Here is a 27,549-nt window from a genome sequence, read left to right as displayed (position 1 = left end):
CTGCATGTGTTGGTATTTCGGGGCCATGTAACAGTGTGAGAGGAGAGGTGCCGTAGGGGGTGTTTTATATGCAAATCAGCAGCACACTGCAATTTGGGGGTCAACAAGTACTACGATTTGTACCTCCCGCTTGCTCAGACCTGATCTACCAGCAGCATATATTCTTCCATCCTCAGCTATGCCCCCCGTTTCCACTCTAGGTTGCCTTTATGCAATCAGTTTCCTGTTTAGTGGTGTTCTTTTATAGTAGTTTAGCATGTGTTTTAAATTACTGATTTAACTACAATGTCGTTCACATAGAAACATTCATTAATACTATGCGATAAGGGAAGGTGTTGTGACTATCCCGACCCACACCAGTACACAAATACGCACCTGGGAGTTAATGTGGAGTAATGGCCCAAAACATACATGGGCAACAGGCGGCCCGGGGGCCACATGCGGCCCCCACCTTCACTTAATGAATACTGATATATCATTGATTTCAGCTGTTATAATTCCAAACATGACCTGCTTTAATTCCGTCAGTCTATATTAGTACCTTAATGAATAGTATAGTAGTATTAAAATGTATTTTTTTATGTCCAATGTATTTGTATTTAGGTTCATAAAGTTAACATGAGTATATAACTAAATGCGTTTGAAATTAAATCCAATTATTAGATTCCAATTAAAAAATAACAAAAAATAATTCAGGATTCCAATTCAAAACTGCGATGCGTTTTGAGCTTGTAGATCGGCTATTTTTGCTTCTTTTGCATGAGATACTAGAATGACAAAGTACGACGTAGCAATATGTATATATATGTATATATGTTTGTATATGTGGCCCTCTGGAGTGAAGGTGGAAATATAGTGGCCCTCGCCATCATCAAAGTTGCCCACACCTGGCCCAAAATAACATAAATGCAGCAGTGTTCATACTCTGTGGTAAAATCTGAAAGGCTCCACAGCAACAACATTGATTGTGCATGGATACTAACCTACAAACACAACAGCTTTGTGTATATTTGAAGTCAATTGTTGAACCTAGCCGGTACAGTGTGTGGGTGGTAACAGAGGCAGATGTGGATAGGAGGACGCAGGTGAGGTCCGCAGGCTGGCAGTTGTGTAGCTGGAACATGGCTGTGTGCACCTTCTATTTTTCTCACATGCTCCCAAAGGTTATCTGTCATTATCATCATTATATCAATATAGAGATAGTGTGTATTATTGTTATGGCACTATATCAGTCATACATTCTGTGCTGTGTTCAATGATTAAAATGTAAATGTAATAAACCTTATGCTTCCCTCTGCTGTACAGCTGAAGATGGGTAGGTCATTCACATTCCAATACGACAATAATCCTAAACATACCACCAAAATAAAAACGCTGTGGCTTAAAGTGCAGGTGCCATGATTTTCCCCTCTATAAAACATGATTATCTACTATTATGATTATACTAGGAGGAAGAATTTTTCCAAAAGTGTACAGAAAGAGTTAAAATAATGTTTATATGTGGCCACACCCACGAGTTTATTGGTATGCGTGGTTGTCATGGTGGGTGGTGACCCAGCTGAAGTTAGCCACACCCACATGTGTTGGGTGAATGGTAATTAGGGGAGGGGTTGATTCTATGATGTAATAAGTATGGGTGTTTTTGGAACGGCACGTCTGACCCAGCGGGTGGCATCCTCCAGCTAAAAACCCAAATAAAAAGAGAATGCATAATTTCTCATAACAACCACACCAGGGGGTCTAATGAAGTACTGTCAACCTCCTAGACACATGAAAACCAGAAAAAGTACAAAGCTATGGCACCACCTCTTTAAGATTAGGAAGATGAATGTCCTTAAGCGGCCAAGTCAGTTCAATTTGATCTGACTTGAAGAGTTCCATCGATGCTCACCACGGAATTTGACTGAACTCGAACAATCCTGCAAGGAAGAATTGTCAAATATTTCCAAATCTAGGTGTGCAAATGCTATTAGAGACATATCCAATATCAATATTCATTGATGGCTGCAATTTTAGCAAAAGGTGGCTCTACAAAGTATACATGTTTTTTTTATTTCATGCTAAGAAAAGAAAATAACTATTTCATGAGGGATATGATGATTTTCTCTAGGCAATGTATGTTCACAGTATGTGCTTGTCACTCACAGACATTCTTTCAAGAATCAGAGTGTATTATAATTCTCATACTTGTAAAACATTATAATAATTGGATATTGTGTTATAAGTACTGTTATAAAGTAGGAATTGGATGATTTACGTAAAAAATAATGACATTCCTGGAGTGTAATCATAGCATTCATAATAATCAGAAATAGCAAACATATAAAGGAACACAACAACAAAAAATCACACCCGTGTGAAGTGGAGCTGTGTGTGTGTGTGTGTGTGTGTGTGTGTGTGTGTGTGTGTGTGTGTGTGTGTGTGTGTGTGTGTGTGTGTGTGTGTGTGTGTGTGTGTGTGTGTGTGTGTGTGTGTGGATCATGTGTACCGATTTTTGTGACATTTGAAGAAAATATGTAGGAAAAGGAGCAAAAAGTGTGTTTTGGAGAAAATTCAAGATGGCGGAAAATCTATCATGGCGCAAATGGGTGTGGCCTATATGGGGAGATGCGTCATGACCCAAGGAATCCAGGGAAAAAATATTTTTAATTTTCCGACCTACGGTTCAAGAGTTACAGGCCAAAACGTAAAGTGGGGTGTTATAGCGCCACCATGAGGCCAAATGACACAATTATTTTTTATTTAATCCTTGAAATCATTATGAACCTCCTCTCCAAGTCTTGAAACTGTAGCCCCTGTGGTTTGCGAGAGACAAATAATTGAATGTGAGTTTTTGCGATTCCCATTCTAAGTCAATGGGGAAAATTAATTCACTAATAAATTAATATCAATTAAACTATAGAACCTTTCTCTTAGAAAAGTAATAGCCCACGATTCCCGAGTAAGCCGGTCGATTTGACATATGGCGCGAGTGTTTGGTGGCAAAACTGTGGGACTAGTGGCGTGCCGAAGTTTAGGAAGTTCAGGCTACATACACACACACAGACAGACAGACAGACACACACACACACACACAGACCCACACAGCCACGTATAGGGAGCCTGTGTTTCACACAGCTCCAAAAATACAATTAGTTCAATCAGTTAATAAGTGTTATTTAATTGTCTTTTTTAAACAGATGGGAAGAGAGGTCATAGTAGTGGGCACTTGTGTTCTAGTTATGACTTTCCTAATTTCTTCTGAAGAGGAAGAGGTTGTGAGTTAGCTGGGTAGTCTGCTTAATACAGTATCTGGCTTAAAGTCCTGTTCGCAATTTGGTGTTAGGGGAGTTTCTCACCTGAACTGAGTCAGTGGGTCCCTAGACATGAAAAATCACCGAGGTGCTCGTCCGCCATAGTGCCACGAATGGCGCAATGGCCAAATCAAATATGGCTGCCATCGGCTATGATGAAAATCCAACTTTTCTGTTTCTGGGTGTATATGCACATGTAATACCTCTATTTGGACTAATTGTGGTGTGGGGAATTCATTTCTGATATTGTTTTGACCATTTTGGGTGATTTGGACCTCAAAAGGCTATGGTCAAGGTCATTGCTATTCCGAAGACCGTGGGCCATAACTTGGCCATTGTTAGGAGTAAATACAGGTGCAGTAGGTCTAAATCAACTAATGCTGACATGTATAATTCATTTCTGACATTGTTTTGACCATTAAGGATAATCTTGTCTTTGAAATATCAATGTCAATGCCATTTTTTAAAAACGATTTTGTTCATTACTTGCACTTTTATAGTATTTTTTTGTAAGTTTGTTACTATTTTATAGTAAGTTTGTTTTGTTTATAACAAAATACATACTAGTGAGAAATGCAACAAGTAAACATCCACATTTAACTTTAAAGGGGGGTTTTAAATGGGTGTTTAGATGAGCAAATAAGACTATTTACGAATAAAAGTGACAAATAAAATCACACAACAAAAGCACACATAAAATTAAATAACAATTTCCCTCAAAGTGCACCATATTGTGATTGTGTGCATCCAAGTTAGTATGATGTGTTTTTACAGGATGGATTTGCCATTGTTCCATGGCAAAATATGATGCACCGATATCCATCAGCAAGGCAGCCATATCCTCGAGAGTCGAAGTGTTCCTTGCATCCATCCATGTTCCATTGGTTCTAGTCTTTCCTCAGGTTCCTTGGCTGTTGCAAGCAGGTGGCAAGACATGCACTAGAAAGGTGCCTTGTTGGTATCAGCAGTTGTACTTCTCTGCTACCAATGCTGTGTCTTGTTCTGTCAAGGTCTTTGCCTCTCCAAAGTTTGTTAGATATTGTATTCGGTCAGAAGCCATAGCTGCATGCTTAGTCCCCACCTGGCCTATGCAGTCATCTCCAGTTTCCAAGGCATATGTCCCCTGATCACTGTCTTGGCTAGTGGTGCTCCAAGATGAGAGACTGCTTGATGCTGTAGAAGCATGCGCCACTGCACACCTAGTGCCATACTGCTACCAGATCTACTTAATCCCCAGTGCTTGGAAGTATCACTACGACAACTCTCTGGGGTCCACTCATAATCCTGGCGACCCATTATTCCCTCCATTAGGTTAGGCCGGGTTATGGGTAGGTTTAGTTATAATAGGGCCAGTTGACTCCACATGTACCAGCAGCTTGGTGACAGCCTCCTCAATCTAGTTCAATCTTTGGGATCTCTTCACCTCCAGCCCCTTTTGCATGGAGCCACTCATCATCATCAGAGATAACAGACGCACCCATCCCTCATCAACTTTTCAAATTCTGGGTGTCTGAGGAGAACACACAGCTCCCCAGCTGTGTGTTCGGAATATGGTGTCCATTCAAGCTTGTGGCGATGTAGGTAGAACGGCTGCCTTGGAATCTGAAGGTTCCAGGGTCGATTTCTGGCTCCTCCTGCTTATTTGTCGAAGTGTCCTTAAGCAAGACACTGAACCCCTAACTGCTCCCGGTGAGCACCTTGCATGGTTTCATGGTGTGAATGTATGTGTGAATGTGTGTGTTAATGGGCGAATGTGAAATAAATTGTACAGTGCTTTGGAGAAGAGCGCTATATACTGTAAATGCAGCCCATTTACCATTATCAGCTCTGTTGTCTCTGTTGATGATGTCGCTAGTGGAGAAGAGATCCCAGACATCTTGAATAGGATTGAGGAGGCTGACACCTGTTCAGCCTCCATTATAACTAAGCCTATCCCTAACCTTCACTAACCTAATGGTCAGAATAATGGGATGTCGGAACTATGAGCGGACCCCAGAGAGTTGTTGTCTCCTTCACATTACTGCTATATTACACCCCATATTTCCAAGCACTGGGGAAGAAGGAGATCTGGCAGCAGTATGGCTCTGGTGAGACTCACTTCTACTGCATCAAGCAGTCTCATCTTGGAGCACCACTAGCCAAGACAGTGATCAAGGCACATATGCCTTGGAGACAGGAGATGACTACATGGGCCAGGTGAGGATTAAAAATTTAGTTATGGCTTCTGACCGAGTACAATATCTAACAAACTTTGGAGAGGCAAAGACCTTGACAGTAAGACACAGTATTGGTAGCAGAGAAGTACAACTGCTGAGACCAACAAGGCACCGTTCTAGCGTGTTTCTTGCCACCTGCTTGCAACAGCCAAGGAACCTGAGGAAAGACTAGAGCCAATGGAAAATGGAACAGGGCATGACATAAAGGCTTGTCCTGTTGTCCAGGACAAGTGCCCATACTATGGAGTGGAGGGAGCAAGGGGGGTCATTAGCCGTCCTTTTGTTATTATTTCAATGTATGACATTTTTATCCGGACAAGTGACTTTTGTCCCCGGACAAGTGAATGGGAAATATACTTGTCCAAAGGACAACTGCCTCAAAAAGTCAATGTCAAGCTCTGATGGATGGAAGGAGCACTTTGACTTTAGTACACTCCTGCCATGTCTGAAGCAAGACACTCGACACTGATGGAGTTCTGTGCATCATATTTTGCCATGGAACAATGACAAATCCATCCTGTAAAAACACCTCATACTAACTTGCATGCACACAATCACAATATGGTGCACTTTGAGGGAAATTGTTATTTAATGTTGTGTGTGATTTTGTTGTGTAATTTTATTTGTCACTTTTATTCGTAAATAGTCTTATCTGCTCATTTAAACACCCATTTAAAACCCCCCTTTAAAGTTAAATGTGGATGTTTACTTGTTGTATTTCTCACTAGCATGTATTTTGTTATAAACAAAACAAACTTACTATAAAATAGTAACAAACTTACAAAAAATACTATAAAAGTGCAAGTAATGAACAAAATCGTTTTTGAAAAATGGCATTGACATTGATATTTCAAAGACAAGATGATCCTTAATGGTCAAAACAATGTCAGAAATGAATTATACATGTCAGCATTAGTTGATTTAGACCTACTGCACCTGTTTTTACTCCTAACAATGGCCAAGTTATGGCCCACGGTCTTCGGAATAGCAAAATGACCTTGACCATGACCTTTTGAGGTCCAAATCACCCAAAATGGTCAAAACAATATCAGAAATGAATTCCCCATACCCAAATTAGTCCAAATGAAGGTATTACATGTGCATATACACCCAGAAACAGAAAAGTTGGATTTTCATCATAGCCGATGGCAGCCATATTTGATTTGGCCATTGCGCCATTCGTGGCACTATGGTGGACGAGCACCTCGGTGATTTTTCATGTCTAGGGACCCACTGACTCAGTTCAGGTGAGAAACTCCCCTAACACCAAATTGCGAACAGGACTTTAAGCCAGATACTGTATTAGCTTGTAATATAATTTGAATACAAGTTATGATGAGTGCTGACCCAGATTATGTTAATGTAAATGAAAACCATTGAGTAATACAAATATATATATATATTTTTTGGCAAGCATCTTGAAAATGCCATGGCTAATTGGCTCAGCAGCAATTGTTTACCAGAAACACAAGTGAAGGTGTGTTTCCAGTTCAAAGCTGCTGCAGAACCAAGCCCCTAGACACCAGGGGAGGGCTGAAGCCAAATTGACATGGTGGCCGTTTGAGGTAAGGCAGCTTTTTTAACGATGGGGCCAGAAACATGAACGCGCATCTAGGCTTCTTTGTATTGACTTCGCGTTCATAGCGGAAGTGCTCGTTCACGACTTGTCCACGACTTGTCCATGAACACAAACCTTGTCCATGAACACAAAACGCGCCACTTAGGCCCCGTCACGTTTTACAACCGGAAAAAGGCGTGGAATTTGGCTTCATGCGCTGGGTGAGCAACTCAATACAAGTGGACGGGCGGCGATATCGGGTGCCCTCTCTATTCCTCTTATAGAACCAATCACCCGGAACAGGAAATGTTTATGCCATGCCCCCAGTCACTTGTGTCACTTCCCAGTGCGACATCACATTCAAGTAACTCCCACAACCATAGACATAAAAAGGTAGCCGCCTCCTTCGGCTCTAGGGCATCCGTCTTGGCGGATAGGCAATTTTTAAGGCAAGCTTCTACGCGTGGGTCACAGAAGGGGACGTTCAGTAGCCGGTAGGCCATTAAGATGCGGGACTCCTTTTTCACTTCCTCATATCCATTTTGACGGGTCGATCCAATGAACTCCAGCGGCAGAAGAGGCATCTAGCTTTTTGGAGCTGTGTGAAACACAGGCTCCCTATACGTGGCTGTGTGGGTCTGTGTGTGTGTGTGTGTGTGTGTGTCTGTCTGTCTGTCTGTGTGTGTGTCTGTGTGTATGTAGCCTGACTTCGGCGCGTAACTAGTGCCGCACCATTTACGCCACTCGCGCAATATATACATCAAAATGTGCGGCTCGGCCGGGAATGGTGTTCTATTACCTTTCGTTCCGATCCGCCTTACCATGCCGACGTAATCGGCAAAAAACGACGCTTAATTGTCCCCATTGACTTATAATGGGACAATGCAAGAAATCACTTTCAAGTATTTTTCTCTCGTAAACCATAGGAGCTACAGTTTCAAACCTCGGAGAGGAGATTCATAATGATTTTAAGAATGAATCGAAAAATAATTACATCACTCGGCCTCATGGTGGCGCTATAACGGCCCACTTTACGTTTTGCCCCGTAACTCTTGAACCGTGGATCGGAAAATTAAAATTCTTTTTTCCCTGGATTCCTTGGGTCAAGACGCATCTCCCCATATAGGCCACGCCCATGCGTGGCCTATATGGCCTATATTGCGCCAGGATAGATTTTCCGCCATCTTGAATTTTCTCCAAAACACACTTTTTGCTCCTTTTCCTACATATTTTCTTCAAATGTCACAAAAATCGGTACACATGATCTACACACACACACACACACACACACACACACACACACACACACACACACACACACACACACACAGCTCCACTTCACACGGGTGTGATTTTTATATCTATTCCCACAACCATAAGACATCATCTGACAGAATGTACCGCTTCACTCATTAGACTCCCAATCCATTATCCTATGGTTCGAATCCCAACGCTGACAGTTAATCTTCCACAATCCAACGTTACTGTTTTTGTTTTTTTCTTTTGACAATCTTGTTTCTCCGGTTTAGGTATATTCTTACTAAGGTTAAGGTTAGGATTAGGAATAAGTTTAGGTTTAGGTATAATTTGAATGAGGTTAGGGTTAGGAATAAGGTTAGCTACCCTTATTTGTAACCCTAACCTCAGTAAAATTAGGTCTAAAGCTAACCTTATTGCTAACCCTACTTGAATGTGACACCGCTTCGTCTATCTGTCTGGGAAGTGATGGAAGTGACTGAGGGCATGGCCAACTAACTAGCGGTAGCCTAACGCCACTTGCTTCTGGGAAAGGGAAAGACAGTTATGCACAGTCTATTGTGCTCTTCAGTGTGACTGCAGTGCATACAGCTTTTCTGTTAGCAGTTATGTGTCTGTGTCAAACAGTTCTTTAAGTACTTTATCAGCCCTGATGGCATTCTAAATTGCATGTGATTGCAGCCCATCTACAAGCCCAGCCCTGCCAACCTGTTGAACTGAAGAATATCCCCAACATCCTCTGGGCAGGGAATCGACTCAGTTTGTTCTGTTGGGGTTTACAATACTAGAGTTATGTTCTCTCCATATGCAGCAGCTTAAGCAAGTAGAATACTCTATTTCGAAAGAGGCCAAATGTTTTGGCTTGCTGAAACTGAACTTTTCTGTGGATTAATGTTTTTCAATACTCTATTCACTTGAAGCACTGAATTTCCCATAGTTAAGACTAGAGAATCTTGGAGGTGCAAGGAGTACCATCAATTACAGTACTTTGGCAAGGCAATCCGTGCTCCGGCAATCCGGAGCTCTTTCTGGTGGAACAACTGTACATCACCAATGTTTGAAAAGTAATTGCTTAGATATTTGGGTACCACATTGTAATGTGATGTAAAAAAAAAACTACGAAATAATATTGTTAAATAGTACCTGCATAATTATTACAGATTTGCCATCTGTTGATTAGTTAAAGTCATAGTGTGTATCTTTGCTTTTTGGAGCTGTGTGAAGCACAGGCTCCCTATACGTGGCTGTGTGGGTCTGTGTGTGTGTGTGTGTGTGTGTGTGTGTCTGTGTGTGTGTGTGTCTGTGTGTATGTAGCCTGAACTTCCTAAACTTCGGCACGCCACTAGTCCCACAGTTTTGCCACCACACACTCGCGCCATATGTCAAATCGACCGGCTTACTCGGGAATCGTGGGCTATTACTTTTCTAAGAGAAAGGTTCTATAGTTTAATTGATATTAATTTATTAGTGAATTAATTTTCCCCATTGACTTATAATGGGAATTGCAAAAACTCACATTCAATTATTTGTCTCTCGCAAACCATAGGGGCTAGAGTTTCAAGACTTGGAGAGGAGGTTCATAATGATTTCAAGGATTAAATAAAAAATAATTGTGTCATTTGGCCGCATGGTGGCGCCATAACACCCCACTTTACGTTTTGGCCTGTAACTCTTGAACCGTAGGTCGGAAAATTAAAAATATTTTTTCCCTGGATTCCTTGGGTCATGACGCATCTCCCCATATAGGCCACGCCCATTTGCGCCATGATAGATTTTCCGCCATCTTGAATTTTCTCCAAAACACACTTTTTGCTCCTTTTCCTACATATTTTCTTCAAATGTCACAAAAATCGGTACACATGATCCACACACACACACACACACACACACACACACACACACACACACACACACACACACACACACACACACACACACACACACACACAGCTCCACTTCACACGGGTGTGATTTTTGTAGTGTTTTTGGCGACACCACTGGTAATAATACAAAATACATTTCTAGTTCCAAAGAAATAGAAATGAGCACCTACTCTAGTAGATTTTTGGAGCTGTGTGCAGCTCCCTATACGTGGCTGTGTGGGTCTGTGTGTGTGTGTGTCTGTCTGTCTGTCTGTGTGTGTGTCTGTGTGTATGTAGCCTGACTTCGGCGCGTAACTAGTGCCGCACCATTTACGCCACTCGCGCAATATATACATCAAAATGTGCGGCTCGGCCGGGAATGGTGTTCTATTACCTTTCGTTCCGATCCGCCTTACCATGCCGACGTAATCGGCAAAAAACGACGCTTAATTGTCCCCATTGACTTATAATGGGACAATGCAAGAAATCACTTTCAAGTATTTTTCTCTCGTAAACCATAGGAGCTACAGTTTCAAACCTCGGAGAGGAGATTCATAATGATTTTAAGAATGAATCGAAAAATAATTACATCACTCGGCCTCATGGTGGCGCTATAACGGCCCACTTTACGTTTTGCCCCGTAACTCTTGAACCGTAGATCGGAAAATTAAAATTCTTTTTTCCCTGGATTCCTTGGGTCAAGACGCATCTCCCCATATAGGCCACGCCCATTTGCGCCAGGATAGATTTTCCGCCATCTTGAATTTTCTCCAAAACACACTTTTTGCTCCTTTTCCTACATATTTTCTTCAAATGTCACAAAAATCGGTACACATGATCTACACACACACACACACACACACACACACACACACACACACACACACACACACACACACACAGCTCCACTTCACACGGGTGTGATTTTTATAAAACTGTACAGTCCATGTACAGTATGTGCTACAGTATGTGTATCTGTCACTCTTCACTACAGTATTGACTTGATAGCAGCTGTCCGTCTGGACAGCTGAGCTGCCCCATGCTCACTCCTACGTCATCAGTCCATTACACTACATCATTTTGGTTCCAAAAAACAGGAGAAGCCCCATACCTCCAGCTTCACAGCCCGTCCGATCTGGTCTTCTATTACGGCAACTACAGTAACAGACAAAATAAACAATATGGGAGTCTGGATCCGGAGCATTTTTTCACTAACAGCAGAGCCAGCTGGTAAATCAAACTCTTGTGGAAGCCAGTTTTAGAGAAGAACAAAAAAAAACTTTTACAGAGAAAAGCTTTCCATGTCAGTTCTTCGCTTTTTTCTTTCAATTAAGAAATACCCTCCAGTTCTGACATAACAGTATCCTCCTCGCTGTGATTATCTAATTCCATGAAACAGTGCAATTACTGTCGCTTCTCATCACCCTTACCTGAACCACACATATAGTTCCTCAAAGAGCACATATTGGCACAGCCACCTCGGTTTCAGCATAAATGCACCAGAGGCCTGACAAGATAGATAATGAAGAATGAAAAAGAAAAATAATGAAACTGATCTCTACAAGGCCAGGGTTTCGTACTCCTGACCAAGGTCTGTGCTCACATGCAGCAGTGAAACCAACCAAACCTATTGCCAATTCCATTTATGTGAGTTAATTGATCTGCGTGAAATGGGATAGGATGCCATTTTAACTAAGGCACTCCAAACTTACACTTGCCCCAACCTACATTTCTATGGAACGCCATGCTGTAGCTTCCTTTCTCCTGTGTCACCTTCATAATCTCGGTCAGTTTGCTAAACTCTTACAGTATCTAGTGTGTAAATGGGGAAATACCCACACAGTAAAATCCTCACAGCCTTATTTAGATTATCGATGGTGCACGGTCTAAAATGCTGGGCCCAATTGCGTCAGGGGCTTGTCCGCCTCAGTTTGGCTAGTTTCTTTATGGCACATTATCTGGGTGCAAAGCTCAGCCCTATGCTAAGGGGTCATGTTAAGCCTCTGAATTAGTCATGGGTCTGTTTTGGGCAAAACATGAAAAACATAAAAGCGTATTGCTATTTTAATGACAGATTGGAGTAGATGCATACAATTTTCTGTTAAGGAAAAGTGTGTGACCATCTAGCAGTAATACACTTTCTTGTCTTGATGTTCTTCTTTATTTAAACCACCAATTAAAGCATGGTAGAAACTATGTGGCCCGTGTGTCCTTTGCTTCCTTGTATTGGAAGCTCTATAGATATTTTTACGACTTGTTAACTGCTGTCAATTGAGCAGAGACAGATAAAGAAAGCCAGGACGCAATAGGTAAACAGGATGAGAGGTATTTGAAAATATTCTATAGAGTAATAAAATATAGACTCCAAGTCTTTCTTGTCTTGATGTTCTTCTTTATTTAAACCACCAATTAAAGCATGGTAGAAACTATGTGGCCCGTGTGTCCTTTGCTTCCTTGTATTGGAAGCTCTATAGATATTTTTACGACTTGTTAACTGCTGTCAATTGAGCAGAGACAGATAAAGAAAGCCAGGACGCAATAGGTAAACAGGATGAGAGGTATTTGAAAATATTCTATAGAGTAATAAAATATAGACTACTACTACTACTGTTGTTGTAAATAATTGCAAATCACAGTCACCACTCTTTTAGTCTCAACGTAATAATCATGTTCACTCTCAGTTGGGTTGTTTTTCAAAGCACTCCCTGTGCGCTGGGAACCCAACATTTGATGGTGACCTGTTAATGCTTTTAGCGTTGCACTGTTTAAATAGTAAGGAAACATTTGAGTCACATGCCCCTGCTGATGAGACTAATTTGAAGCTGGTCCTAGTGCAAATTAAGCTCCAGGTCTGTGCGTAAGATAGCATTGCTAGACTGATTGAGCTATAGACCATAACTCATTACCAACATGTCCAGGGCAGGGTGCTAATAGGGGCAAGATTACTTGTTATCTAAACTATGGGGCATGGGCATAACAACTACAGCTGTGTTGGTCAGAAAATAGCAATGAGAATTGCACTGCCAGTTAGCGGCGCCTTGCGCCAGGCGACAAATTTGGCTCCAGTGTTAATTTATCCATTTGTAACAAGTCCATTTGATTACATTTTACTTCCAAATTACAAAACAAAAAAACACAAAAACCCACCAAAATTGGGAGGTAGAGAAACATTTTCCATAGCAGCATGGATAAGAAATATGGTGGTGATGGGGGCCCCTTGCCTTCAAATTGGAGCCACATATTCCAAAAGCTGACCTGGGATTGAATCTTGCCAGCGCTTTCCTGTGCCTACCCCTCACTATCTCCCTTTCAGCTTTTGAAACTGTCTATCTCCACTGGACTTTTTCATTAAAAAAAAAGGAACTGGACGGAAATGTTCAATTTTGTGACAGGAAGTCATTCTCCAAGGTCACAGGCCTCATTGTGAAGCCATGCTAGCTGATATATGGAAGGACTGCTGATAGCCTCCCTCCAGCACTATTCAGACGGTCGCCGACAGACTGTTTTGAGAGACAAAGGCAGATGGTGGAGGAGGGATGTAGTATTTCATCCAACAGGTTTCCCGCTGTCACATTTGTTTTTCTAGCAGCATCTTTCATCTGCATTTTGCCAATGGTTGATTGGTTTCACACCTATGGCAATGACAGATAGGCACACACACACTGCAGTAAACACAGACACACACAAACCGCATGCTCACTGGCGCTGCACATTTTTGGCTCCTTGAAATGAAATGCTAATAAACACTGTACACATACAAACATACATACAGTACGTACATACATACATGTACATGCAATACATAATCATTTATACTTACAGACAGTATAGTTCATACTGTGTGTGTGTGTGTGTGTGTGTGTGTGTGTGTGTGTGTGTGCGTGTGCGTGTGTACTGTACACAGTATATATATATATATATATATATATATATATATATTAGGGCATTAACGACTTGTGATTTTTGCAAGTCGCCTCGACTTGCAAAAACTTGTAAAAAGTTGTAAAAAGTTGATTTGAAGTCGACTATCGTTTGATGACGTCATCACATCACACACGACCCCCCAATTATTTGGGGGGGGTCCTCAGATGATTAACTTAATGTGAAACATTGTTTTCTCTCTCAATTATAGAGGGTATCTTCACATTTCTAAAGTGCCAATTTAAGGACTTTTTAATACCTCTAAAATGGCAAATTAAACATTGTCCAAATTGTCAAATATATAGAGGCAGAATGCGAGGCGTTGTGAGCATGTAGATCGGCTATTTTCACAATAGAAAGTTTTTTCTTTTTTTTCAACTTTGACTTTCGACTTTCTCTGGTGGGAGTCGACTTGTGTAATGAAGTCGACTTTTTCGTTAATGCCCATATATATATATATATACACACACACACACACACACACACACACACACACACACACACACACACACACACACACACACACACACACACACACACACACACACACACACACACACACACACTACTGTATATATATATTCATATATAGACCACCACTGAGAGACATACTGTATGTGACCCCCACACACTTCCCCACTACACACACAGAGTGGGTACTCTAGTCTAAACGCACGCGCACACACACACACACACACACACACACACACACACACACACACACACACACACACACACACACACACACACACACACACACAGACACACACACTGTCACCGAGTCAGAATCTGTCAGTTCTGCTTGGCTTTAGTCACAGTTCTCTTCAGTGTCTGTTCTCCTTTGTGATTGAGATGGCTGCGGATAGACAGCCAGCCGCTCCAGCCTCCCACAGGGACACGGAACAATGAGGACAGATGAATACCTGCGAGCGGCAATCAAAGAGCCCTTTCATCATCACAAATTCAATTTGGGAGATGCATGTTAAAGCCCCAATGCACGCTTTTCCAATGCATTAAATTGAAACTTCAATCTTGTCATGTTTTTTTTGCGGCCACAAATGCGATGGTAATGAGGAACAGAATAGTGTATGTTTCATTAAAAAAAAGGCAACTCGGCCGCCATTTCGCGGAAGCCCGGTTTTGTGTTGAAGTTTCGTGACAAGCTCATTTTTGGAGCTCGTCTTGGTTGGAACTGGAAGTATAACAGTTTGATTCCCATGCAGCTCCTCCTGGTTTCATCTTGAAGTTCAAGACACTGTGAGAATCTCCACCTGCTTGTGATGTTGCCTTGCATGGCTGTCCACGCTGTCAGTTTGCCTGACAGCGTGGCTCAATGTAAAGTGCTTTGGATAAAGGCGCTATAGAAAACATTTACTGGACATGATGGAGATCTTACAACAGGTGGTGACATATATCGTCACTGTCGGGCAGAAACCTTGTATCTCCCAGTTTAAAATCTGTATTTTTTTTATTTATTTTTTGCGGTGCGGTGTGTGCTTGTAGATCGGCTATTTTAGCTATTTTAACTCATTTTTAAAATGATAAATACAAAACTAACGGTTTGGGACATGGTTTCCACCCGACAACAACGATATGCTGGAAGTCATTTATGTCCAGAAGGTGAGTTGGAAGGTATTGTCTTTTTTTTTAGAGACTTGTTTTCTCTTTTTCTTGTATTCCTCCTCACTTTGTGGCATCCCACAGGGAACTGAGGGGGGTGCAGGTAGTTCAGCACCAAGGCCAGCGCTGCAGGGTTCCCCCCGGCCAGGTGATACAAGGACAATGCCTCCCAGCACACATTCTTTTAGTTACTGTGACTTCATGCCCTAGTACGCGCGCATAGGGGAAGAAAATCAATGTCACGCGTGTGTTTTGGAGGTTCAAACAAAGGTGCTTCTTGCATCGATTTGGCTCCTTTTTGTGGCTTGGGGGCTTGAAAAACTAATATTTGGACATCCCCATCTTCAGGGCAGAAGAGCTCAATGCTAATACCTTTGTTGTTTGTAGGGCTGCGAATCTTTGGGGTCATGATTCACGATTCTTTTTTCGATTATTTCAAATCCAAACGAACAATTATTTTCCGATTTAAAAACGATTCTCTATTCAAAACGATTCTCTATTCAAAAAGATTCTCTATTCAAAAAGATTCTCTATTTAATTCATATATCAGGATCTACTCCAGTCTGCTGGCGTGAAAGCAGAGTACATTTACGTAGCTTTTATAATTGTAAAAGTTTTATCAACTTGCAATAATGTAAACACACAAGGTAAATCCAAGACAACATGTCTGATTTATTCATGCTTGCACACATTCTTTTAACTTATACAAACACAACATAATATCTAATAAATTATCGTAATAAAAAAATCATAAAATAAAAATCATAAAAATCACAATATCTAATACATAATATCTAATAAAAAAATAGATTTTTGGAAAATGAGAATCGATTCTGAATCTTACCATGTTAGAAACACGATTCAAATTCGAATCGATTTTTTCCTGCACCCCTAGTTGTTGGAGGATTTGTCAGGATTTGTCTAAAATTACGTCAAAGGAGAGGCGGACCTGGGCACATCTGGTACCAATTTCCCAATTATTTACTGCTGTTTAAAGTCGAGTATAACTTTTCTTACTGTGATGTATAGGAATATGACATATACAGTATGGTGCGGCGGGACATTTATTCTTTCACCCAGTGTCAATTGTCTAATGTAATCCTGGGAGCTACACTCCCTCTGTCAACCTGGGGAGAGCAACGGACTGAACGCATGCTTCCCTCAATGCATGAGGAGTCCAAGCCGCTTCTTTTCACCTGACAGGAGGGTGGAGTTTCCCCGGTTGGACGTAGCGCGTGGAAGGAACACGTTATTCCAACCAGTTCCTTTCCCCTCCATCAATCAGGTGCCCCAGCTGGACAGGGGGAGGCATAGCCAATTCCACCTGAACTCTCCATATAGCTGCCATAACTTAATAACCAAACTAATTATGTTTACCCCCTCTATTATGCTCTCCTCTCGTCTCCAGGGAGTGGTAGCCACGGAGAAGAGCAGAGGGGGACAGCTTCTCGAGGAGCCAAAGATGCTGCCTTTCCGAGCGAACACCTTCAGCCTGCAGGTGTCCATCCAAGACGTCCCCCAGTTTCTGTGGAGCATCAAGCCCTTTACCACATGTCAGGTATGACGGCGAGCCAGCGCTCGCAGAGATTCATTCAGATTTAAGCAGATCAGTCCTTAATCTTCTCCTCCAAAGCCAGGTGGAAATTAAATTAGTTTTGGTACTAATGCCACCCAAGAGCAGGGCTGGGGTCCCTGGCCAAGAGAGATAGTACGTTATCTGTCAGTGAAACGTTGGTGTCCATCAGCTTAGCCGTCTCGCAGACATGCGTTTGAGTGATAGATTAAGTTCCTTTCTTTTTCCCCCCGTATTGTATTGTACAGCAAAACATATATATTCTTTATAAAAGTGAAACTGTCTTTTAACTCTCTTGCCGCCGAATGAACGCTCGTTCTTTTATCCTCTGTGCCATAACGAGCGTTTGTTCTTTCAGCTGTACAGTAGCAGCAGCTCCCGTAACGTTAGTCTCAAATCTGGAGCGCACATAAACAACAATGGCGGCGGCATCACTTTTCTCCTCCATTTCTATGCCTGGGTCTAGTTTCTCCATTTCTATGTCTACAACTGATGCAACCGAGGGACAAACTTCAGCCTTGAACAAGTCCAACGGAAGCGCCCGTTGGACTTGTTTTTTTTCCCCACAACACGATGAGGGATACGCTGGTCTTTTACAAAATAAATGCAGTTGGAAATAATGGATGGATATTTTTTTTATAAAATCGCAAATGTAAGCTACTTTTATGGCATTAAAAGACATCCTTAGATCCTTATAGCATCATATAAATGGCGGTAAAAGAGTTAATGTTGTATGCGGTAGGCATTCCTCTGTGGAACGGCCGGGTTGTGTGCTCTGACTGCCCCGACCATGCTGTGTTATTGCTCCCAACGCCTGAATGCAGAGGTGAGGCCTGCCGCGTGTTTCACACAAAGCAGACACCTCCACAGTGTCTGCACTGTTATTTATGAGGGTCTTAGGAGGGAGACAGGCTCTGTGAACCTCCACCACCACCCCCTCCTCCTCCTCCTCCACCTCCTCCCTTCTCTCTCGGAGCAGGTGTAGAATAATGGCCGCGTGGCTCGCCATACATCAAGTCAGCTTTTAGTCCTAAAGAGCAAGCTGGTCTCTCCATGTCCATCATTCCTTCCACCTCCACCACCGCCACCATCAATTACCCGCCACGTAATCCCATGAATCGGGTGTGGGGCAGGGCGTGCACTGTGGGGTGGTGGTGGGTCAAAGCCTGAAGGGTTAAAGTCTTATAGGATGGTATAGCGTTGGCCTACTTGGGCCCCACTTTGCCTTTAATGGCGAGTTCCTCGCTGCGAATCGTTTACAGGTCACTTTAATATGCAGATATCAGGCAATGTGCACTGCACCAGAGGTCAAGGACGTTTTCCCCACAGATGTGCCCCCGTTTCCACGGAAATTAATTATACATCAAAGGCCATCATTCTCTCCTCTGCTCCCCGAACCCCACAGCCCGGCACGTTCAGAGGAATGCTCCGCACAATAATACATAGATAGAGCCCCATGAGCGTCTTTTTTATGGTCGGAATTACGTGGGTCTGTATTTGCAAAAGGATCCCGCTGCTTCCCTCATTCCCCCTCTGTTTGAGGCTTTCCTCGAAAAAATACTTATTTCTACGCATGAAGCTATCGTCGATTAGACTTCAAAAGCCAGCTGCCTTTTGATCTTACTTTGCATTTGTGACAGTTTTGTTTTTGTTTTGTTTATTTTTTGCGAGAATGTGCTCACATGAACGACAAGCAGTTGACTCATCTTACACAGATGCAGTCTTAAAGTCGTTGAAGTCTGTTTGCCTCTTCTTCCTCCTCATTCATTAAAGTTAATTTGATTTATTTGCCAAATAACAGGCGCAAATTAAAACGGGCAATCAAATTCTAAAAGCATTTAAAGGTTAGAAACAAATGAGAAATTAATGAATGACAGATACAATAAAAGCCTGTGAAAGCATCTCACACGCTAAAAGAGAGAAATAAACAGCTGACGTGCAAAGACAAAGATGCAACGACTTGTGCACTGTGTGTGCTGAGAAATGTAAAAGTAACTTTTCCCATTACCCTCTCTTCCTTCCTTCCTTCCTTCCTCCCTCTCTTTCCTCCTCTCCCTCTCCCTCCTTCCTTCCTTCTCTCCCGTCATGTCAGGAATTCCCTTTCCCCCAAGTGTGGTGCAGCAACCAGCAGCCCCTGCACTGTGCCTTCTCCCTGGAGAGATACAGCCCCGCCACCACGCAGCTCTCCTGCAAAATCAGCGTGCGCCAGGTCAAGGGCCATGAGCAGATTCTGCAGGTCTACACGGCCGTGGCCGAGGTGAAACCTTCCTGCCTCTTTCCCTTCTCCTCCTTGCCAGGCAGTGGAGGACGTTTTACTTTTCTCACACAACCTTTATCTAACCTTCCGCAGAAGTGTGTGTGTGCATGTGTGCGCGTGTGGACGTGTGTCTGCGCGTGTGCATGTGCACATTGACAGCAGTGTTGGGCCAGCTTTTCCCCTGCGCTGGCATTCTGTTATTAATAGAGAGAAAAGGACACACTCTCTAAAAGCATAGAGCTATACTTAGATTCTTGTGTGGCTATAGATCTCACGCAGCGGGATTGTACTGCATTTGAACCCGCTGTTACACCCGGTGTTACAGTCAGACATGGGCAAAAATGACGTTTTAACAATACTGTCTAAACCACAGGTAAATATTTTTTAATTAATTAATGAATTTAAATTGTTTGTCAACTGCCTCACGTGTGCAGCGAACCCAAAACTTTGCCTGGGAGTCGTGGTGCGGAATAAAATGCAAAAGCAGTGCAGTAATTACAGACTGCTACAAAGCCAACATGCAGCAGTTCTTCATAGGTTTTGCCGTCAGGATATTGCAGTGAAACAGCAGCAGTGGGGTGACTGCTCAACCTCGCAGTGCTGAGAGAAAACAAAATCAACAAGAGTGAGATGCTAAATGAGGGCAATCATGTGGGGAAAAGACGTCTCTTTTCAAAAGTGACTGAGCCAAACTTTGAAGGCACCCTGGTCTCTAAACAAGGGATGCATTCACTGTTTGTATGAGCCGAGTCCCAACATGATGGATATGAATATAACTTAACGTTTTCAGGCCAAGGACCCCTTAGCTGAGAGAGAGATGAAGCAGGGACCCCCTCCACATGTTGTATAAATGTGTGATGCAGATCTTCAGCGATTTCATAGATAGACTCATAGACTTGTTTGACAGCACTGTCATCAGTCTATGTTGGATTTGTGTTATTGTGTATTTTCAGACATTTAACCACTTAAATCGTTGATATTTTGTAAATTTGACCTTTCACTCCGTACTTGGTCTGCTCTTTTTTACCTCTACATCCAACCTATTTGACGAAAATAGCCGATCTACAATGAGCTTGTAGATCTGCTATTTTTGGCTAAAGTTCTCCTCGGAATAGGGATGCGAGGGTTCATGTTGTTCATTTAAAAGAATTATCCTATCACACAAGGATTTGGCAGCCCCCCTGTAGTAACTCTGAGGACCCCCGCAGGGTCCCGGACCCCCTGTTGAAGACCCCTGACTTAGGGCCTGTTAAGCCTGATGTTATACATGGTTCCATGCCGGTGTCGCAGACCAAAAATAACAGATCTACAAGCTCACAACACATCAAATGCGAATCGTTGTGAGCTTGTAGATCGGCTATTTTCGGTGAGCAACACAGCATGCAAGTAAGGCATTACAGTACCGGTCTTCTACCCTCTGTTAGCACTTCTTATGGTGGAAACTTCATATAAAATGGAAAGTGGAAAAGTATTTTTATCAGTCAGATATAACTACACATATATAGTATGTGTCCTTGCACTGCAGAGAAGAGTATTCTTATCTTTCCAATATTGTCAATATTATTTGCCCCTGTTAACATGCTTTCTATTACCTCCTTTCGGGAGTCTGTTGATTGCTATTGGCTTGTCAGCCTCTGTTAGCCCTACCAATCAGCTCTAACCACCAGGCAGCAAGGGTGCTGCACCAAATTCTGGGCCCGGGGTACTTTAACTATTGAGAAATAGCAGATATACAAGCTCACAGATCTGTAGATCTGCTATTTTTGAAAAATTGTGAAAATGTGTGCATTTTTCAAAAATATTTCAAATCCTTCTAAGGTTTTTTTTAAAACCTGTTTTTATGTCAGTGGTGCTCAAACTGTTTCATGTGAAGGACCCCCAAAATGATATGTATTGGACCACGGACCCCCATGTCAAAATATTTAGTTCCAGGGACCCCCCCAGAAGCAAAATTTGAGTTACAAATGTTCGCCTAAAAATACATATATTCAAAGATTTGCACACATTTTCACAATGTCTCAAAAAATAGCAGAGCTACAAGCTCGCAGCGTGGCACCGCTGTGAGCTTGTATATCTGCTATTTTTCAATAGCTAAAGTATAAAATAATTCCAGGCCTCTCCACCTTGGGCCCTAGTAACTCAGTCCCCTTTGTGACACCCCTGCCAGTCAGCCAGGGGCAGAAGGGAAAAAACCCACACAATGGGTCCTATTGAAAAACTTGTTAGCTAAACTTTTCTCATTATGGCATGTCACCCTACATTTACAAGCTTCAAATCATTTCCCCAATTTATGAAGACCAAGACATGACAACCTCCCCCCAAAGCATCAACGTTTTTGACATAAAATATATATATATATATTTTTTTCCCCCTGAAGGAGCTTCGGTGACATTTTGGTGGCACAACAGGTGACAGATGTCACAAATAGTATTATTAAACTGTTATTTATTTATTTTTGGTCCTCTGTAGAGTGAGAAGGAGTCGGTGCCATTTTTTATGCAGACAGACTGCACCATCACCTCGCAGACAGGTCCCAAGGCCTTCAAAATCCCCCTGTCCATACGCCAGAGGATCTGTGCTACCTTCGACACTGCCAATGCCAAAGGCAAGGACTGGCAGCTCTTAGCCCAGAAGCTACACCTAGACAGGTGAGCTCACTGTACTTCTCATACGGGAGAGTGTGTGTCAGGGACATGCTTGCCATTGGGAAAAGCGGGACAACTCCCGAACGGCCGGTTCATTCCCGGCCAGTCCAGGCCGGCCATTAGGAAAAAATTTAAAATAAAATGTCGGCCTTCGATCCATTTGGGCGGCCAACAAAGTAAATCGTCACTGTCGGGCAGAAACCTTATATCTCCAAGTTTCAAATTTATAATTTTTTCGCAAAGCAAAGACTGCTTCATCATATAAGGTAGTTTAAATCATTTTTAAAATGATAAATACAAAACAAACGGAAAAGGCAAATCTTTGAGTGGCAGCAGCGCTATAGAGAGAGATCTCTCTCTATAGCACGCAATGAGGGCCTCTCCAACTCTTTTTCCCAGGCTGAATCGGGCCCAGCACGTCCCTGGAGTGTGTGATTGACTCACTAGCATGCCTTTATTCCCTGTTGTTGTATTCTTCTTATACAACTATTGTCCACTTTCTGACAAGGACTGTACCTATCTATTTTAGGCATGTTATTATAGGCGAAAGTTGTCCCAAAAACATTTTGTCTGTTTTCGCTACTTTTGAAAATAATGGAAATATTAGATGTACCAGCTGACAATATGTAGATGGCTATCATGCACAACACCACTATATAAAAATGTATTAAGTTGTTCAAATTCACAATTGTTCAATAATTCTATACCTGGAGGAATATTTCTAAACTCATTAAAGTTTCTATGCAACCCACTTCTAAGTATGTATAGTATTCAATAAGTAGCCTATATTAATTTCCCAAGTTGACACTACTACAGTACACTGACCAGACTAATAATTTAACTGTGAATGCATGTTGCCTATTGTTGCATATAATGTACATTCCTTTGTGCTGTCCTTGCAAACTGACTTTCCCTTGAGGCAATACATGGTATCATATTGTTCCTCTTAAGACTTTGCTATCTATGTCAGACAGTTAGCAAATATCAGTCAGCATAATGAATATCACTTTCTCGTTCCAAGTCCCATCCCATTCGATATCCTCTTATCTTTAATATGAAACAGACCGTTCTATACTATCCTATATACTATACTCGTTATGGGACTGTACTGGTATTTTTGATCCAAATGTTCTCTTTGCCAATGCCATGCGTTGGCTCACGGCAGACCTAATCTCTCTTTAAGTGTGTGATTCATGAGAAGTTGGTATCTGAGAGTCCTCTGGGGTTCCAAATTACCCAGATAAGCCTTCTTCTGTCATATTTAGGCTCCTTTCAACTCAGCCACATTTGACCAATGGCTGCAGCCTCAGAAGCTGGGTGGATTATTTTGTCTTGTGGCAGATAGTACACCACAGACTGGAAGTGAAATACTGCCCCCCACTGGATTCCATCCCCTATGACTAAGTTTGTAGGTCTGTCATGGCAGCAAGGGATGGTTGAGCACAGTGTTTTCACTACTGATAATGTCATAACATTAGGAGGAGTTAATAAACTATGAACGAATACTTAATTCTAATTACTTAATTATTAAGTAATTAAGTATTAAGTATTTTTTAAATAGTTCTAGTTTACTAATAGCTTGTTCATGACCCGTTCAAAATCATTAATTAACAAACATTAACTAACACACATTTAACAAATAATTATTAACTTGAATTACTTATTAACCATTTAAGAGGGGTAGTTATTCTAAAGTGATATCCAATTATGTGAGGAAGTGTTTCATTACTTTTTAAGAACCACTGCCCCAGAGTCTATCTGAACCTGAAACGAATAAAGGAAAATTGCTGATCTACAAGCTCACAACACGTCACATCGCAATTTGTTGTGTGCTTGTATATTGGCTATTTTTGCTACTTTTGCACAACACTGTTATAAATCAATAAAATAGAGCATTCATTTATGAAAAGAATATGTATTATGGAGAGACATGGTCTCTACCCAACAGTAATGATATGTAGTACTAAGAAGTATTGTCATAGTTATGCAGAATCAATAAGAAAGTTAAATGTAAAATTAAATGTTAGGTTAAACAGAGCTTGCCTCTCTAATATATTTAGGTTAAGTGTTCCATAATTTGGGAGCATACTTTAAGAAACCAATTTTATTTTCGATAGGGTTATACCTTTACAGAAGCATGCCTGCAGTAGAGCCTCATGAAGGAACATGACGTTGAGAGCTTTAGAAACAAGTAGAAGTGCAGTGTCTGGCTAAGATTGGAATGACTGGAATATGCTGTAACTTTTCAATGGCCATTTTAGAAAGACCCATAAAAGGTGCATTGCAGTAGCCAAACCCACTAAAGATAAAAGCATCTTGCTTAGTAATTAGTTTTGTTATGATCATACTTTGGCGATATATGCTGCTGTGTTAGTACCTTTATTTATATCTAAACAGCAATACAGTATCTTAGATTTTGCACTACTATAACTCACTCTGCCTATAGGCGCTCTATCCAGTAAATAAATGATCAACAATTAACAGTTTTAACAGGCCTCACTTTACATACAACTGCACATCGTGTCACATTTCCCTTGCCATACCACAGAGAGCATGCACCTAAACCTAACTCAAAGCCTGACAGGATTCTCTCCCTTCTCTACAGAAACCTGTGTTACTTCGCTAAGCAGCGGAGTCCATCAGCAGTCATACTAAGTCTGTGGGAGGCGCACCACCAAGACAGCGGTGACTTGGACTCTCTGGCCAGTGCTCTGGAGGAGATTAGCAAGATCCAATCAAAAACCTCCCCAAAGAGCCAGGACAAGCCTGAGCCCCACCTCAATCACATATCAACGGGCAGTCTGGCCTCAAATCTGCATCAAACAGGCTCGGAATTTGCAAATCACGACACGGAGGACTCGGCTCCCGAGTACACAGGCTGAACCGACAGAGGGACTGGCGCAAATTAGCCCAATCGAGTCTATGAACTGATGAATTAAGCTTAATGCATAATCCTTGTATGCACACATACTGTACCACAGCCGATGGTGGTGGACAGCACATGGCGGCACGATGAGGGGTCATGCGTTGGTCGGTGAGCAGTCGGACAGATGGACAGACGACGCGATCAACACATTGGCCAATCAGAGCTAGCAAGAGACATGATGCTGTCTCACCACCAGATCTACTACCCCACCTCATCTCTATTTTTCAAGAATATGTCTGAAGAAGGACTGTAAACCTGTTTCGTTTTTTTTTCTGCCCTTCTACTTGGCTACTTGATTATTTTAAGTTTTTTCTCAAGGTCGGCCCGCCCTTCATCTGAGTGGTGCACTGTGTATTTTGTGCCCCCACCTTCCCCCCAGCCATAGAGTTATGGTGCAGGGGTTACCTTCTGCATTGCTGCGTCCATTATTTTCCGGTACAATGTGCTCCTAAGAGAGAGTATGGGAAATTCTCTCCAGGCCCCTGGGGGTCTGTCCCTGCAACTCAGAACACACACACACCCCTCCCGATACCCAGCAACACTCCATATGGCATCTGGATGTATTTGCATATTAGTTCTAATATGCAAATTATGCTAGAGGAATATAATCATGGCATCCAATTTGTGGAAAAATACAAGCAAGACAAATATGTGTTTCACTTTGGGTTCCATTAAAAACAGCCTTCTTTTGTGACAGTGGACATCTTGAGAGGAGTCAGCTGACTGGTTTGGGTGGGCGTGGGGCGGGGGCGGGGGGGTGGGGGGGTACATACTGTCAGATGCTGTACTGTAGGAAAGTGTGAACTTTTGACTTAGTATCTGCTGACCAAGAAATGACAGCTGTATGGTGACCTGCTTAAGAGAGAGAGTACAACATCAGTGCTTTGAACTGCGGTGTGTATCTATCGCCTTAGTTTCACCATTGTGTTGATGTGTACCACATTGCTCTACAGGCCTATTTTAGGTCCCGAAACCACCCTCAATGGCGGTACTGCATTTCACAGCTATGCCAGGTGTCTGTTAGATGAAACGCAAAGGTTTTTATTCTGTTAGTGAGCTTTTATTGTTAAAAAAAAGGAGAAAAAAAAATGTTAAACTAAAATTATGCAGCGGCTTTTCTGGTCTCAGAACAACCTACGCGGTGTTTGGAAAAAAATATCTAACAAAGATGATGTCCGGGATGTGTTTTATCTGAAAACATATCAGCGTGCATTTTAATAAATACTTATTAGTTGTTCCCATAATAGTCACATTTGTGTGTCATTTCCTGCTTACAAATAGCATTCATGATAATTTGGCTATATTATTTATTTCAACCTATAAAAATAATTTTAAGATAACATGAAATAGGTATGTGGCATTTGTGTCTCTCACAGTTTTATCATTAAGGACATGGTGACATTTAACTTAAACATTAATAGTCATATTGTTTTACACAGCATTGAGCTGGGCTTTTTTCTCCCTGATTTATACAGTATGTTTGTCATCAAGACATGTTAATTCTTTTTTCTTCTTCTTCTTTTTTACTTCGCACGGCTAATCAAATTATACCAGTAGTTTATATAACTAGACCTTACCCGTTCGAAGATATGTGCTCCAAAATATGTCAAACGCACCCGGTGAAAGTGTGTGTGAGAGAGAGAGAGAGAGAGAGAGAGAGAGAGAGAGAAACATTCCTAACTGTGAGAGAAAGGGGTGTGTGTGTGGGGCTACAGATCCCATGGCCTGGAGGAACGGACCGTAACCCTGGCAACAGACAGCAGAGTTCAACAGAAGTGGTTAAGAAAACGCTAATTTAAACTGCTTTAATTTGGGAGAAATGAAATTCGGGCTCCGTCAGTGTTGGTATAATGCTAATGGCCAATACCATGTGAACTTTGGGATCAGTTGCTGAAGCGAGTGAATAGATAAACGTAGATAAGCGTGAGCGTTAGAGCGTTAGAGCGTGAGCGTTAGAGCGTTAGAGCGTGAGTTTGCTCCTTTATTAGTAGGATATCAACAGGTTACTGAAGAGGATGAAAGTTCATTTATTTTAAATATAATTGTTTCCGTAATTGTGACTGTTTGCGTTCTCATTCCTGTGAGCAAAGAGTGTCGAAAATGGAATTGTGTGCTTCTGTAGTGCTTCTTACCAGTGGTTATGTTCGCATTGAGAGCGCATTCTAGTCTTTGGCATCACACCCGCATCGTGCCCAACATTCACCCTCACTTTGGATGTACACTCCGCTCTGTCTACTTTCCATAATCAATATAATCATTCTGTTTATTTCAAATGTGAACTCACACACAGGCACAGACAAACTCGCCACATACAGGCAGGTGACAAATTAAAAGAAAAACTGAGTGAAGAAACAAATGCATCTGGTTCCATTATACAAATGGCTTGCATGATCAAATTAAGCAAATGAACAGAGATTTTGC

At 41.9% G+C, this 27,549-nt stretch overlaps 1 protein-coding gene across 2 annotated transcripts in view; it reads left to right on the top strand.

The window, feature by feature from the left end:
- Positions 1-25,848, top strand: part of unc5db (unc-5 netrin receptor Db) — a 274,433-nt gene extending 248,585 nt beyond the window's left edge. For both annotated transcript variants that reach the window (XM_080739513.1, XM_080739512.1), the window contains 4 exons: positions 17,136-17,285; positions 19,393-19,557; positions 22,027-22,205; positions 24,808-25,848. In XM_080739513.1, the coding sequence (XP_080595639.1) occupies positions 17,136-17,285; positions 19,393-19,557; positions 22,027-22,205; positions 24,808-25,084 (771 nt within the window). In that variant the 3' untranslated portion in view covers positions 25,085-25,848. The remainder of the gene's footprint in view (positions 1-17,135; positions 17,286-19,392; positions 19,558-22,026; positions 22,206-24,807) is intronic.
- The last annotated feature ends 1,701 nt before the right edge of the window (positions 25,849-27,549 follow it).

This window comes from Nannobrachium achirus (genome assembly GCF_963921795.1).
Source record: "Nannobrachium achirus genome assembly, chromosome: 12".
Lineage (NCBI taxonomy): Eukaryota > Metazoa > Chordata > Actinopteri > Myctophiformes > Myctophidae > Nannobrachium > Nannobrachium achirus.
Note: the sequence above shows the minus strand (reverse complement) of the source record. Positions and strands in the feature narration are given on the sequence as shown.